The 17,500-nt window shown below is 39.4% G+C and overlaps 1 protein-coding gene across 1 annotated transcript; it reads right to left on the bottom strand.

Moving 5' to 3' along the window:
- Positions 1-10,040: 10,040 nt before the first annotated feature.
- On the bottom strand, positions 10,041-17,074 carry LOC145875973 (uncharacterized; the record flags this gene model as incomplete). The annotated part of the gene is given in 2 exon segments (XM_082971741.1): positions 10,041-16,401; positions 16,958-17,074. A coding segment is annotated over 1 exon segment (585 nt). The 3' UTR covers positions 10,041-15,623.
- Between the last annotated feature and the right edge of the window lie 426 nt (positions 17,075-17,500).

Raw genomic sequence — 17,500 nt, 5'->3', positions numbered from 1 at the left:
ATGTAAAGCAGGTTGTCTGTCTTCATCTGCATTCTAAACATTCTAAACATTCTAAACATTCTAAATGTAAAGCATGTTGTCTGTCTTCCTCTGTATTCTAAACATTCTAAACATTCTAAATGTAAAGCAGGTTGTCTGTCTTCCTCTGCATTCTAAACATTCTAAACATTCTAAACATTCTAAATGTAAAGCAGGTTGTCTGTCTTCATCTGCATTCTAAACATTCTAAACATTCTAAATGTAAAGCAGGTTGTCTGTCTTCATCTGCATTCTAAACATTCTAAATGTAAAGCATGTTGTCTGTCTTCCTCTGCCTTCTAAACATTCTAAACATTCTAAACATTCTAAATGTAAAGCAGGTTGTCTGTCTTCCTCTGCATTCTAAACATTCTAAACATTCTAAACATTCTAAACATTCTAAATGTAAAGCAGGTTGTCTGTCTTCCTCTGCATTCTAAACATTCTAAACATTCTAAACATTCTAAATGTAAAGCAGGTTGTCTATCTTCCTCTGCATTCTAAACATTCTAAACATTCTAAACATTCTAAATGTAAAGCAGGTTGTCCGTCTTCCTCTGCATTCTAAACATTCTAAACATTCTAAACATTCTAAATGTAAAGCAGGTTGTCTATCTTCCTCTGCATTCTAAACATTCTAAACATTCTAAACATTCTAAATGTAAAGCAGGTTGTCTATCTTCCTCTGCATTCTAAACATTCTAAACATTCTAAACATTCTAAATGTAAAGCAGGTTGTCTGTCTTCCTCTGCATTCTAAACATTCTAAACATTCTAAACATTCTAAATGTAAAGCAGGTTGTCTGTCTTCCTCTGCATTCTAAACATTCTAAACATTCTAAACATTCTAAACATTCTAAACATTCTAAATGTAAAGCAGGTTGTCTGTCTTCCTCTGCCTTCTAAACATTCTAAACATTCTAAACATTCTAAATGTAAAGCAGGTTGTCCGTCTTCTTCTGCATTCTAAACATTCTAAACATTCTAAACATTCTAAATGTAAAGCAGGTTGTCTGTCTTCATCTGCATTCTAAACATTCTAAACATTCTAAATGTAAAGCATGTTGTCTGTCTTCCTCTGCCTTCTAAACATTCTAAACATTCTAAATGTAAAGCAGGTTGTCTGTCTTCCTCTGCATTCTAAACATTCTAAACATTCTAAACATTCTAAATGTAAAGCATGTTGTCTGTCTTCCTCTGCATTCTAAACATTCTAAACATTCTAAATGTAAAGCAGGTTGTCTGTCTTCATCTGCATTCTAAACATTCTAAACATTCTAAATGTAAAGCATGTTGTCTGTCTTCCTCTGCATTCTAAACATTCTAAACATTCTAAACATTCTAAACATTCTAAATGTAAAGCAGGTTGTCTGTCTTCCTCTGCATTCTAAACATTCTAAACATTCTAAACATTCTAAACATTCTAAACATTCTAAATGTAAAGCAGGTTGTCTGTCTTCATCTGCATTCTAAACATTCTAAACATTCTAAACATTCTAAATGTAAAGCATGTTGTCTGTCTTCCTCTGCATTCTAAACATTCTAAACATTCTAAACATTCTAAATGTAAAGCATGTTGTCTGTCTTCCTCTGCATTCTAAACATTCTAAACATTCTAAACATTCTAAATGTAAAGCAGGTTGTCTGTCTTCATCTGCATTCTAAACATTCTAAACATTCTAAACATTCTAAATGTAAAGCATGTTGTCTGTCTTCCTCTGCATTCTAAACATTCTAAACATTCTAAATGTAAAGCATGTTGTCTGTCTTCCTCTGCATTCTAAACATTCTAAACATTCTAAACATTCTAAATGTAAAGCATGTTGTCTGTCTTCCTCTGCATTCTAAACATTCTAAACATTCTAAACATTCTAAATGTAAAGCAGGTTGTCTGTCTTCCTCTGCATTCTAAACATTCTAAACATTCTAAATGTAAAGCAGGTTGTCTGTCTTCATCTGCATTCTAAACATTCTAAACATTCTAAATGTAAAGCATGTTGTCTGTCTTCCTCTGCATTCTAAACATTCTAAACATTCTAAACATTCTAAATGTAAAGCATGTTGTCTGTCTTCATCTGCATTCTAAACATTCTAAACATTCTAAACATTCTAAATGTAAAGCATGTTGTCTGTCTTCATCTGCATTCTAAACATTCTAAACATTCTAAACATTCTAAACATTCTAAATGTAAAGCAGGTTGTCTGTCTTCATCTGCATTCTAAACATTCTAAACATTCTAAATGTAAAGCAGGTTGTCTGTCTTCATCTGCATTCTAAACATTCTAAACATTCTAAACATTCTAAATGTAAAGCAGGTTGTCTGTCTTCATCTGCATTCTAAACATTCTAAACATTCTAAATGTAAAGCATGTTGTCTGTCTTCCTCTGCATTCTAAACATTCTAAACATTCTAAATGTAAAGCAGGTTGTCTGTCTTCATCTGCATTCTAAACATTCTAAACATTCTAAACATTCTAAATGTAAAGCAGGTTGTCTGTCTTCATCTGCCTTCTAAACATTCTAAACATTCTAAACATTCTAAACATTCTAAATGTAAAGCAGGTTGTCTGTCTTCCTCTGCATTCTAAACATTCTAAACATTCTAAACATTCTAAATGTAAAGCATGTTGTCTGTCTTCCTCTGCATTCTAAACATTCTAAACATTCTAAACATTCTAAACATTCTAAATGTAAAGCATGTTGTCTGTCTTCCTCTGCATTCTAAACATTCTAAACATTCTAAATGTAAAGCAGGTTGTCTGTCTTCATCTGCATTCTAAACATTCTAAACATTCTAAACATTCTAAATGTAAAGCAGGTTGTCTGTCTTCATCTGCATTCTAAACATTCTAAACATTCTAAACATTCTAAACATTCTAAATGTAAAGCAGGTTGTCTGTCTTCCTCTGCATTCTAAACATTCTAAACATTCTAAATGTAAAGCAGGTTGTCTGTCTTCATCTGCATTCTAAACATTCTAAACATTCTAAACATTCTAAATGTAAAGCATGTTGTCTGTCTTCCTCTGCATTCTAAACATTCTAAACATTCTAAACATTCTAAATGTAAAGCATGTTGTCTGTCTTCCTCTGCATTCTAAACATTCTAAACATTCTAAATGTAAAGCAGGTTGTCTGTCTTCATCTGCATTCTAAACATTCTAAACATTCTAAACATTCTAAATGTAAAGCATGTTGTCTGTCTTCCTCTGCATTCTAAACATTCTAAACATTCTAAATGTAAAGCATGTTGTCTGTCTTCCTCTGCATTCTAAACATTCTAAACATTCTAAACATTCTAAATGTAAAGCATGTTGTCTGTCTTCCTCTGCATTCTAAACATTCTAAACATTCTAAACATTCTAAATGTAAAGCAGGTTGTCTGTCTTCCTCTGCATTCTAAACATTCTAAACATTCTAAATGTAAAGCAGGTTGTCTGTCTTCATCTGCATTCTAAACATTCTAAACATTCTAAATGTAAAGCATGTTGTCTGTCTTCCTCTGCATTCTAAACATTCTAAACATTCTAAACATTCTAAATGTAAAGCATGTTGTCTGTCTTCATCTGCATTCTAAACATTCTAAACATTCTAAACATTCTAAATGTAAAGCATGTTGTCTGTCTTCATCTGCATTCTAAACATTCTAAACATTCTAAACATTCTAAACATTCTAAATGTAAAGCAGGTTGTCTGTCTTCATCTGCATTCTAAACATTCTAAACATTCTAAATGTAAAGCAGGTTGTCTGTCTTCATCTGCATTCTAAACATTCTAAACATTCTAAACATTCTAAATGTAAAGCAGGTTGTCTGTCTTCATCTGCATTCTAAACATTCTAAACATTCTAAATGTAAAGCATGTTGTCTGTCTTCCTCTGCATTCTAAACATTCTAAACATTCTAAATGTAAAGCAGGTTGTCTGTCTTCATCTGCATTCTAAACATTCTAAACATTCTAAACATTCTAAATGTAAAGCAGGTTGTCTGTCTTCATCTGCCTTCTAAACATTCTAAACATTCTAAACATTCTAAACATTCTAAATGTAAAGCAGGTTGTCTGTCTTCCTCTGCATTCTAAACATTCTAAACATTCTAAACATTCTAAATGTAAAGCATGTTGTCTGTCTTCCTCTGCATTCTAAACATTCTAAACATTCTAAACATTCTAAACATTCTAAATGTAAAGCATGTTGTCTGTCTTCCTCTGCATTCTAAACATTCTAAACATTCTAAATGTAAAGCAGGTTGTCTGTCTTCATCTGCATTCTAAACATTCTAAACATTCTAAACATTCTAAATGTAAAGCAGGTTGTCTGTCTTCATCTGCATTCTAAACATTCTAAACATTCTAAACATTCTAAACATTCTAAATGTAAAGCAGGTTGTCTGTCTTCCTCTGCATTCTAAACATTCTAAACATTCTAAATGTAAAGCAGGTTGTCTGTCTTCATCTGCATTCTAAACATTCTAAACATTCTAAACATTGTAAATGTAAAGCTGTAACTTAGCTAGTGCTGAAGTCAAACCAAATAATGCAACGTAATGCTTGACTTGGGGATCCTCTGTAATCGGTGTGTTTGGTGGACGTGTTTAACCAAACTTGAAGACCAGATATCCACACAAGAATAGTAATCAAACACTAATGTGACCAACTGGGGACATTTTGTTGGTCCCCACAAGGTCAATTTCTATTTCTAGTGGGTTAAGGATAGAATTAGGTTTAGAGTTAGAATTAGGTTTAGAGTTAGGAGCTAGGGTTAGGTTTAGAGTTAGAATTAGGTTTAGAGTTAGAATTAGGTTTAGAGTTAGGAGCTAGGGTTAGGTTTAGAGTTAGAATTAGGTTTAGAGTTAGAATTAGGTTTAGAGTTAGAATTAGGTTTAGAGTTAGGAGCTAGGGTTAGGTTTAGAGTTAGAATTAGGTTTAGAGTTAGAATTAGTTTTAGAGTTAGGAGCTAGGGTTAGGTTTAGAGTTAGGAGCTAGGGTTAGGTTTAGAGTTAGGAGCTAGGGTTAGGTTTAGAGTTAGGAGCTAGGGTTAGGTTTAGAGTTAGGAGCTAGGGTTAGGTTTAGAGTTAGGAGCTAGGGTTAGGTTTTAGGGAAAATAGGATTTTGAATCAGACTGAATTGTATGTCCCCACAAGGTTAGTTATGCAACACTGTGTGTGTGTGTGTGTGTGTGTGTGTGTGGCTCTGACCAGGTTAATGATTAAATACATTGCAACAGATTTAGACAAACACTTAGTCAGATAAGCAGAGCACCAACAACCTGTATAACTAGAGGTTAGAGACAGGTCAGAGGTTAGAGGTTAGAGGTTAGAGGTTAGAGAGAGGTTAGAGAGAGGTCAGAGGTTAGAGGTTAGAGAGAGGTTAGGGGTTAGAGAGAGGTTAGAGAGAGGTTAGGGGTTAGAGAGAGGTTAGAGGTTAGAGAGAGGTTAGGGGTTAGAGAGAGGTTAGAGGTTAGGGGTTAGAGAGAGGTTAGAGCTTAGAGAGAGGTTAGGGGTTAGAGAGAGGTTAGAGGTTAGAGGTTAGAGAGAGATTAGGGGTTAGAGAGAGGTTAGGGGTTAGAGAGAGGTTAGGGTTTAGAGAGAGGTTAGAGGTTAGAGAGAGGTTAGGGGTTAGAGAGAGGTTAGGGGTTAGAGAGAGGTTAGGGGTTAGAGAGAGGTTAGGGGTTAGAGGTTAGAGAGAGGTTAGGGGTTAGAGAGAGGTTAGGGGTTAGAGAGAGGTCAGAGGTTAGAGGTTAGAGACAGGTCAGAGGTTAGAGGTTAGAGAGAGGTTAGGGGTTAGAGGTTAGAGAGAGGTTAGGGGTTAGAGAGAGGTTAGGGGTTAGAGAGAGGTTAGGGGTTAGAGAGAGGTTAGAGGTTAGAGAGAGGTTAGGGGTTAGAGAGAGGTTAGAGGTTAGAGGTTAGAGAGAGGTTAGAGAGAGGTTAGAGGTTAGAGAGAGGTTAGGGGTTAGAGAGAGGTTAGGGGTTAGGGAGAGGTTAGGGGTTAGAGTGAGGTTAGGGGTTAGAGAGAGGTTAGAGGTTAGGGAGAGGTTAGGGGTTAGAGTGAGGTTAGGGGTTAGAGAGAGGTTAGAGGTTAGAGAGAGGTTAGGGGTTAGAGAGAGGTTAGAGGTTAGGGAGAGGTTAGGGGTTAGAGTGAGGTTAGGGGTTAGAGAGAGGTTAGAGGTTAGAGAGAGGTTAGGGGTTAGAGAGAGGTTAGAGGTTAGAGGTTAGAGAGAGGTTAGAGAGAGGTTAGGGGTTAGAGAGAGGTTAGGGGTTAGGGAGAGGTTAGGGGTTAGAGTGAGGTTAGGGGTTAGAGAGAGGTTAGAGGTTAGAGAGAGGTTAGGGGTTAGAGAGAGGTTAGAGAGAGGTTAGGGGTTAGAGAGAGGTTAGAGGTTAGGGAGAGGTTAGGGGTTAAAGAGAGGTCAGAGGTTAGAGGTTAGAGAGAGGTTAGAGATAGAGAGAGGTTAGGGGTTAGAGAGAGGTCAGAGGTTAGAGGTTAGAGAGAGGTTAGAGGTTAGAGAGAGGTTAGGGGTTAGAGGGAGGTTAGAGGTTAGAGAGAGATTAGGGGTTAGGGTTAGAGGTTAGGGGTTAGAGAGAGGTTAGAGGTTAGGGAGAGGTTAGGGGTTAGAGTGAGAGGTTAGGGGTTAGAGAGAGGTTAGAGGTTAGGGGTTAGAGAGAGGTTAGAGGTTAGAGAGAGGTTAGAGAGAGGTTAGGGGTTAGAGAGAGGTTAGGGTTTAGAGAGAGGTTAGAGGTTAGAGAGAGGTTAGGGGTTAGAGAGAGGTTAGGGGTTAGAGAGAGGTTAGGGGTTAGAGAGAGGTTAGGGGTTAGAGAGAGGTTAGAGGTTAGGGGTTAGAGAGAGGTTAGGGGTTAGAGAGAGGTTAGAGGTTAGAGAGAGGTTAGAAGTTAGAGAGAGGTTAGGGGTTAGAGAGAGGTTAGGGGTTAGAGAGAGGTTAGGGGTTAGAGAGAGGTTAGGGGTTAGAGAGAGGTTAGGGGTTAGAGAGAGGTTAGAGGTTAGGGGTTAGAGAGAGATTAGAGATAGAGAGATGTTAGGGGTTAGAGAGAGGTTAGAGGTTAGAGAGAGATTAGGGGTTAGAGAGAGGTTAGGGGTTAGAGAGAGGTTAGGGGTTAGAGAGAGGTTAGGGTATAGAACGCTGTCATATAGATAGATGATGTACCAGTATAGAATGCTGTCATACAGAGCCCTATGTAGAGCCCTATGTAGAGCCCTATACAGAGCCCTATGTAGAACCCTATGGGAACCCTATGTAGAGCCCTATGGAAGCCCTGTGTAGAGCTCTATGGGAGCCCTATGTAGAGCCCTATGGAAGCCCTATGTAGAGCCCTATGGTAGCCCTATGTAGAGCCCAATGTAGAGCCCCGTGTAGAGCCCTATGTAGAGCCCTATGGGAGCCCTATGTAGAGCCCTATGTAGAGCCCTATGGTAGCCCTATGTAGAGCCCTATGTGGAGCCCTATGGGAGCTCTATGTAGAGCCCTATGTAGAGCCCTTTGGGAGCTCTATGTAGAGCCCCATGTAGAGCCCCATGTAGAGCCCTATGTAGAGCCCTATGTAGAGCCCTATGTAGAGCCCTATGTAGAGCTCTATGGGAGCCCTATGTAGAGCCCTATGTAGAGCCCTATGGTAGCCCTATGTAGAGCCCTATGTAGAGCCCTATGGGAGCTCTATGTAGAGCCCTATGTAGAGCCCTTTGGGAGCTCTATGTAGAACCCTATGTAGAGCCCTTTGGGAGCTCTATGTAGAGCCCTATGGGAGCTCTATGTAGAGCCCTATGGGCACTACATAGGCAATAGGGTGACATTTGGGATGCACCCACAAACAGTTCTTTGAAAACAGAAGTCAAAACAAAGCATTTATGTGTGGTTATGCGAGTACAGACACAAACACACATTTGTAACTTACTTGCAACATGTCTGTTTAGGTGAGCGATGGTTGATTGCCGCTGTTTCATTAAAATCTTTGATGTCTTCGAATGACAAACACTTTCAAGTTCTATTTAGGCAATGGAAAGGAGTCCGCTAGCTGTAATATGATTGGCTAATCATTACATTAACTGTAATATGATTGGCTAATCATTAGCTAATTATTACATTAACTGTAATATGATTGGCTAATCATTACATTAACTGTAATATGATTGGCTAATCATTAGCTAATTATTACATTAACTGTAATATGATTGGCTAATCATTACATTAACTGTAATATGATTGGCTAATCATTACATTAACATTTACATTTAAGTCATTTAGCAGACGCTCTTATCCAGAGCCATTAACTGTAATATGATTGGCTAATCATTACATTAACTGTAATATGATTGGCTAATCATTAGCTAATTATTACATTAACTGTAATATGATTGGCTAATCATTACATTAACTGTAATATGATTGGCTAATCATTAGCTAATTATTACATTAACTGTAATATGATTGGCTAATCATTACATTAACTGTAATATGATTGGCTAATCATTACATTAACATTTACATTTAAGTCATTTAGCAGACGCTCTTATCCAGAGCCATTAACTGTAATATGATTGGCTAATCATTACATTAACTGTAATATGATTGGCTAATCATTAGCTAATTATTACATTAACTGTAATATGATTGGCTAATCATTACATTAACTGTAATATGATTGGCTAATCATTACATTAACTGTAATATGATTGGCTAATCATTACATTAACTGTAATATGATTGGCTAATCATTACATTAACTGTAATATGATTGGCTAATCATTACATTAACTGTAATATGATTGGCTAATCATTACATTAACTGTAATATGATTGGCTAATCATTACATTAACTGTAATATGATTGTCTAATCATTACATTAACTGTAATATGATTGGCTAATCATTACATTAACTGTAATATGATTGGCTAATCATTGTTGCTTTCCAGGAGTTGTTTTCTGTCTTTTCAACAAGACCAATAAAGCATCATGGTGCTAGACCATAGAAATAGGATGACTAGAAGGGAACCAAGCCACTCGGGCCCATGACTGGAATGAGAATGTCCATTCTAGTCATCCTATTTCCCTGTGCTAGAGTAGACAGTACAGCAGTAAGAAGCAGATACACTAGGGTTGCTTTCCAGAAATCCTGATTGGGACATTCTGAATTTCCTGCTTATTCTCTTCCAAAACCAGGATTTCCAGAAAAGCTGGGAATTTTAAGAACGTTTCCAGAATTCCACAACTATTATTAGACAGCGTGTAATATGAACATAGCATTATTTAATGTCTCCTTAATGCACTGGTTCAGTAGTTCCCATAGAGTTCTCCTCTCCAGAACTATTACCCATAAAGCCCATTATATTTCAACACAACAATAATATGAACATGCAAAATAACAACCATTAAATACATTTAGAAACACACATTTCACCTTTATTTAACTAGGCAAGTCAGTTAAGAACAAATTCTTATTTACAATGACGGCCTAGCGGGGAACAGTGGGGTTAAACTGCCTTGTTCAGGTTGCAGAACAACAGAACAACAGAACGACCTTGTCAGCTCGGGGATTCGATCTTGGTTACTGGCGCCAAGGCTCTAACCACTAGGCTACCTGCCGCCCCCTCAGTACAGTGAGCTCCAAAATTATTGGGACAGAGAAACTTGTTTTGTTGTTTTTGGCTCTGTACTCCAGCACTTTTGATTTGAGGGTATTTTCATCCATATCGGGTGAACCGTTTAGAAATTTCAGCACGTTTTGTACATAGTCCCTCCAATTTTAGGGGACCAAAAGTATTGGGACAAATTCACACTTATATATGTGTTAAAGTAGTAGAAGTTTTTTGTCCCATATTCACAGCACCTAATGACTAAATCAAGCTTGTGACTCTACGAACTTGTTGGATGCGTTTTGCTGTTTGTTTTGTTTGTGTTTCGCATTATTTTGTGCCCAATAGAAATGAAGAGTAAATAATGTATTGTGTCATTTTGGAGTCACTTTTATTGTAAATGAGAACAGAATACGTCTTGGGGGTATATTTGTGCGTCTGTAACTTTCTCAGTCGTCATTATTCAACAGTAAAAAAAAAATGCTAAACAAAACAAACAGCAAAACGCATCCAACAAGTTCGTAGAGTCACAAGCTTGATTTAGTCATTAGGTGCTGTGAATATGGGACAAAAAACTTCTACTACTTTAACACATATATAAGTGTGAATTTGTCCCAATACTTTTGGTCCTCTAAAATGGAGGGGTACTATGTACAACAAAATGCTATAATTTCTAAATGGTTCGCCCGCTTTGGATGAAGATTACCTTCAAATTAAAGCTGACAGTCAGCACTTTAACCCCATAGTCATTGTTTGATTTCAAATCCAAAGTGCTGGAGTACAGAGCCAAAACAACAAATATTTTTTTTCTTTATTTAACCTTTATTTAACTACGCAAGTCAGTTAAGAACAAATTCTTATTTACATATAATGTGTCACTGTCCCAATACTTTTGGTGCTCACTGTATATAAACACACAAAAACACACACAGAAGCACTGACGAAATGAAGTGAGTAACACACGGACACACACATATTTGGTCTTGATACAAAAATTGGAAATAACATTGGTACAGCCCATCACCACCTTCTAGTGGTAAACTACATCTAAAACAGTAACTATCATAGAGAATGATAGAGGCCTCTGGTGGTAAACTACATCTAAAACAGAACCCAATTAGTTCACCACCATAGAGAATGATAGAGGCCTCTGGTGGTAAACTACATCTAAAACAGAACCCAATTAGTTCACCACCATAGAGAATGATAGAGGCCTCTGGTGGTAAACTACATCTAAAACAGAACCCAATTAGTTCACCACCATAGAGAATGATAGAGGCCTCTAGTGGCCAAAAGGCCGTTTTAACATAGACAGTGCCATTGAGGGCTTACGCCATTTTAAAGTAGTCAAAGTAGTCAACTGGGTGGGGATTCCTATGAGTTGTAGCCTCAATGGTGCTGCCCATGCTGTTACAGACGGTATAATGGCACAGATAGTTTTATGTGCAATACATACTGTAGGGAATAGGGTGCCATGTCGGACACAGCCCCAGTTTTTATGTGGGTGACCCTACTAAACTCTCATTAGTCACTAGGACTCTACTGTAACTCTCGTTGGTCACCGGCCTGTTTGACAGCCATCGGATAGAAAGGAGTTGGTAACCAGGGTAACGTACACTCGCGGCCACCAGGTGGTGCAGCTGGTCTAAAGTATAATCTCCTCTGGCCTTCTCTTTGTGTACAGTCTGAGTAGGACCAGGAGGTATCCCTGTCTTTAATGTCTGGGTAGGACCAGGAGGTTTTCCTGTCTATAATGTCTGGGTAGGACCAGGAGGTATCCCTGTCTTTAATGTCTGGGTAGGACCAGGAGGTTTTCCTGTCTATAATGTCTGGGTAGGACCAGGAGGTTTTCCTGACTATAATGTCTGGGTAGGACCAGGAGGTTTTCCTGACTATAATGTCTGGGTAGGACCAGGAGGTTTTCCTGTCTATAATGTCTGGGTAGGACCAGGAGGTTTTCCTGTCTATAATGTCTGGGTAGGACCAGGAGGTTTTCTTATCTGACCAGGGGAAACTCTAGGCCCTCCAGGTTACACTAGTTGTGACTATCCTATAGCTGAACCAGTCCCCCCCCCCCCCCCCCCCCTTATCTAACCTATCCCCTATCTCAGGGGCAGGGAACTAGATTCATCCGCGGGCCGATGTTTGATCTAACCTATCCCCTATCTCAGGGGCAGGGAACTAGATTCATCCGCGGGCCGATGTTTGTCGGAGCGAATGGTCGGTGGGCACGTAACATAATTATAATAACTAGTACACCGCAAATTGACCACATCTAAACCCCAAAAAACAGATCATAGATAACAATCATTTCCTACCTTGATTACATTGCGATCACCCGCGGGCCGCCTGTTGCCAACCCACGTTGAGACACGATCACCCGCGGGCCGCCTGTTGCCAACCCATGACATCTATGGTGGACTACTTTTGACCAGGACCCATTGGGAAACCCATAGCAGTGTATTATATAGTGTATTATATAGTGTATTATATAGGGAAACCCATAGCAGTGTATTATATAGTGTATTATATAGTGTATTATATAGGGAAACCCATAGCAGTGTATTATATAGTGTATTATATAGTGTATTATATAGGGAAACCCATAGTAGTGTACTATATAGTGTATTATATAGTGTATTATATAGTGTACTATATAGGGAAACCCATAGCAGTGTATTATATAGTGTACTATATAGTGTATTATATAGGGAAACCCATAGCAGTGTATTATATAGTGTATTATATAGTGTATTATATAGGGAAACCCATAGTAGTGTACTATATAGTGTATTATATAGTGTACTATATAGGGAAACCCATAGCAGTGTATTATATAGTGTATTATATAGTATACTATATAGTGTACTATATAGGGAATATGATACCAGTCTCTCTTTGGTTGTGGTGAGAATAGATCCTATATTTATTCATATTCAAATTACACAGCTACTAACTAACCAACAAACAGAAATATAGTCAGACAAAATGTCTTCACTGTCTTTCCTTGAAGTGCTATTCTATACCATGTCAGACCTATAGACACTCTCTTTATCTGGACAGTCAATCTACACTGAACAAGAATATAAACGCAACATGTAAAGTGTTGCCCCCATGTCATGAGCTGAAATAAAAGATCCCAGAAATGTTCCATACACACAAAAAGCTTATTTCTCTCAAATTTTGTGCACAAATGTGTTTACATCCCTGTTAGTGAGCATTTCTCCTTTTGCCAAGATAATCCATCCACCTGACAGGTGTGGCATAATCAAGAAGCTGATTAAACAGCATGATCGTTACACAGGTGCACCTTGTGCTGGGGGACAATAAAAGGCCACTCTAAAAATGTGAAGTTTTGTCACACAACACAATGCCACAGATGTCTCAAGTTTTGAGGGAGCGTGCGATTGGCATGCTTGACTGCAGGAATGTCCACCAGAGAGAGCTGTTGCCAGAGAATTCAATGTTAATTTATATACCGTAACCCGTCGTTTTAGAGAATTTGGCAGTACCGCCAAACAGGCCTCACAACCCGCAGACCACGCGTAACCACGACAACCCAGGACCTCCACATCCGGCTTCTTCATCACCTGCGGGATCGTCTGAGACCCAGCCACCAGGACAGCTGATGAAACTGAGGTGTATTTACAACCGAAGAATTTATGCACAAACTGTTTGACACCGTCTCAGGGAAGCTGAGCTATTTGTGACGAAACAGATGCATATCTGTATTCCCAGTCATGTGAAATCCATAGATTAGGGCCTAATGAATTTAAATCAGTTGACTGATTTCCTCATATGAACTGTAACTCTTTGAAATCGTTGCGTTTATATTTTGTGTTCAGTGTAAAACATTTAATTTGTCTCTATACTCCAGCTTTTTGGATTTCAGATCAAATGTTTACTTGTATTTCAGTAAATTTTATGCCCAATAGCAATGAATGGTAAATAATGTATTGTCACTTTTATAGTAAATAAGAATAAAATATATTTCTAAACACTTCTACATTAATGTGGATGCTACCATGATTACAGATAATCACAAATGAATACTAATCTCTCACCATTACCAATAACAAGGGGAGGTTAGCATTTTTGCTAATCTCTTACCATTACCAATAACAAGGGGAGGTTAGCATTTTTGCTAATCTCTTACCATTACCAATAACAAGGGGAGGTTAGCATTTTTGCTAATCTCTTACCATTACCAATAACAAGGGGAGGTTAGCATTTCTGCTAATCTCTTACCATTACCAATAACAAGGGGAGGTTAGCATTTTTGCTAATCTCTTACCATTACCAATAACAGGGGAGGTTAGCATTTCTGCTAATCTCTCACCGTTACAAATAACAGGGAGAAATGCTAACCTCTCACCATTACCAATAACAGGGGAGGTTAGCATTTTTGCTAATCTCTCACCATTACTAATAACAGGGAGAAATGCTAACCTCTCACCATTACCAATAACAGGGGAGGTTAGCATTATTGCTAATCTCTCACCATTACCAATAACAGGGGAGGTTAGCATTATTGCTAATCTCTCACCATTACCAATAACAGGGGAGGTTAGCATTATTGCTAATCTCTCACCATTACCAATAACAGGGGAGGTTAGCATTATTGCTAATCTCTCACCATTACCAATAACAGGGGAGGTTAGCATTTCTGCTAATCTCTTACCATTACCAATAACAGGGGAGGTTAGCATTTCTGCTAATCTCTCACCGTTACAAATAACAGGGAGAAATGCTAACCTCTCACCATTACCAATAACAGGGGAGGTTAGCATTTTTGCTAATCTCTCACCATTACTAATAACAGGGAGAAATGCTAACCTCTCACCATTACCAATAACAAGGGGAGGTTAGCATTTTTGCTAATCTCTTACCATTACCAATAACAGGGGAGGTTAGCATTTCTGCTAATCTCTCACCGTTACAAATAACAGGGAGAAATGCTAACCTCTCACCATTACCAATAACAGGGGAGGTTAGCATTTTTTGCTAATCTCTCACCATTACTAATAACAGGGAGAAATGCTAACCTCTCACCATTACCAATAACAGGGGAGGTTAGCATTATTGCTAATCTCTCACCATTACCAATAACAGGGGAGGTTAGCATTATTGCTAATCTCTCACCATTACCAATAACAGGGGAGGTTAGCATTATTGCTAATCTCTCACCATTACCAATAACAGGGGAGGTTAGCATTATTGCTAATCTCTCACCATTACCAATAACAGGGGAGGTTAGCATTTTTGCTAATCTCTCACCATTACCAATAACAGGGGATGTTCGCATTTTTTTGGGGGGCGGGGGGGGGGTTGTACAATATTTACACTCATCATTATTCATCCATTCATTTCTATTGGGCGCATCATAATACTAAACACAATCAAAACAAACTGCAAATGCATCCAACAAGTTTGTAATCACACACTTAGTAGTCAACGTGCGCTATGAATATGGGACCAAATACTAAACATTATGAACGACAAGTGAATTTGTCCACATAGCCTACTTATGAAAAACCTTCAAATAGGGGGACTAGATACATAAAGTGCATTTAGTTTCTGAACGGTAAAACAGATCTGCATGACAATACTGTCACATTCTGTCACCTCATATAAACATTTTGATCTCAAATTCAAAACGCTGGAGTATAGAGACAAATGAAACGTTTTAGCTTCACTGTCCAAAATAAATGCGCAGGGGAGAGTACATCCTTCATACATACATAGTCATTATTACCAGACAATATTGTATATTTTCCATACTATATGCAGTACACACACACACACACACACACACACACACACATAGTACTTGATAGTGTGACCGACAGGTCTAGGTGTAGTCCAACTGTAATTGGGGTGTTGGGGCTATTTTGGAAAAGCTGTTCAAAAGAGAACATTGTATTATTTCTTTGTACTCCCTGAAGAAAGCTATGCAGCCGAAACATGTCGGAGTTTATAAACCTTGTTTCTATTGAACATTCCATACTAATAAAGGCATTTTAATTAATTATATGAAGAGTGCCTTGGTCCTCCTTTTCTATTTTGTAGTTGGGGTGTATTTAAAATGTTGTCAGAGTGTAGCTTGGGGGTAGTCCTGGTGTGTCGTAGTCCCGGTGTGTCGTAGTCCCGGTGTGTCGTAGTCTCGGTGTGTCGTAGTCTCGGTGTGTCGTAGTCCCGGTGTGTCGTAGTCCCGGTGTGTCGTAGTCCTGGTGTGTCGTAGTCCCGGTGTGTCGTAGTCCCGGTGTGTCGTAGTCCTGGTGTGTCGTAGTCCCGGTGTGTCGTAGTCCCGGTGTGTCGTAGTCCTGGTGTGTCGTAGTCCCGGTGTGTCGTAGTCCCGGTGTGTCGTAGTCCCGGTGTGTCGTAGTCTCGGTGTGTCGTAGTCTCGGTGTGTCGTAGTCTCGGTGTGTCGTAGTCTCGGTGTGTCGTAGTCCCGGTGTGTCGTAGTCTCGGTGTGTCGTAGTCCTGGTGTGTCGTAGTCCCGGTGTGTCGTAGTCTCGGTGTGTCGTAGTCTCGGTGTGTTGTAGTCCCGGTGTGTTGTAGTCCCGGTGTGTTGTAGTCCCGGTGTGTCGTAGTCTGGGGGTAGTCCATCTGTAGTTGGGCTGTAGTTATGGTCTGAAATCAATTGCAGTCTGATTGTAGTTGGGCTGTAGTTTTGATGTGAAATCGATTGTAGTTGGGCTGTAGTTATGGTGTGCTGACAGGTGATCCCTTGAGACTGTTGAGAGCTGCGTGGATCCGGAAGTGAAGCCTGGACTCCATGGAATAGTCCTTGTAGTTCAACCTAGTCACACACACAGACACACACACACACACACACACACGATTTAAACACATATCATATTTTATTACAATATTAGTGTAACTGACAGAAGAACGTGGTCGTGTCTGTATCTCATTTGGTAGAGCATGACGCTTGTGTCACCGACAGCGTAGCCTAGTGGTTATAGCGTTGGACTAGTAACCGAAAGGTTGCTTGATCGAATCCCCCAAGCTGACAAGGTAAAAATCTGTCTTTCTGCCCCTGAACAAGGCAGTTAAACCCCACTGTTCCTAGGCCGTCATTGAAAATAAGAATTTGTTCTTAACTGACTTGCCTAGTTAAATAAAGGTTACATAAAATAGTGACTTTCATATGTCAAATGTATATAGCACGACAGTGGCTCTGGATAGAAGTGTTTGCTAAACGGTATATTACATGTGATCCAGGCTGCGGCCCAAAACGACACCCTTCTCCCTATATAGTGTGCTCCTTTTTAGTAAGTGTTACAACCTATTCCCTATTTAGTGCAAAAGTAGTGCGCTAAATAGGGAATAGGGAGCCATTTGGAGAGACTTACTTGGCGTTCTCTATGTATCGCGTCGCCTTGATGTAGTCCCCCTGTTGTTTGTAGAGCAAACCCAATTCATACAGGGTGAAGGGGATCAGGTAGTGGTCATATCGGATTCTCCGCTCACTAGGGGAATGGAGAGAGGAGGAGAGAGAGGAGGAGAGAGAGAGGAGGAGAGAGAGGAGGAGAGAGAGGAGGGAGAGAGAGAGGAGGATGGGTATGGAGAGAGGAGGAGAGGAGAAGAGAGAGGAGGAGAGACAGGAGGACGGGTATGGAGAGAGGAGGAGAGAGAGGAGGAGAGAGAGGAGGAGAGAGAGAGGAGGATGGGTATGGAGAGAGGAGGAGAGACAGGAGGACGGGTATGGAGAGAGGAGGAGAGGAGAAGAGCGAGGAGGAGAGAGAGGAGGACGGGTATGGAGAGAGGAGGAGAGAGAGAGGAGGACGGGTATGGAGAGAGGAGGAGCGAGAGAGGAGGACGGGTATGGAGAGAGGAGGAGAGAGAGAGGAGGACGGGTATGGAGAGAGGAGGAGAGAGAGAGAGGAGGACGGGTA

Source organism: Salmo salar, unplaced genomic scaffold, assembly GCF_965601325.2.
Source record: "Salmo salar unplaced genomic scaffold, fSalSal1 ptg000412l, whole genome shotgun sequence".
NCBI classification, from domain to species: Eukaryota; Metazoa; Chordata; class Actinopteri; order Salmoniformes; family Salmonidae; genus Salmo; species Salmo salar.
Note: the sequence above shows the minus strand (reverse complement) of the source record. Positions and strands in the feature narration are given on the sequence as shown.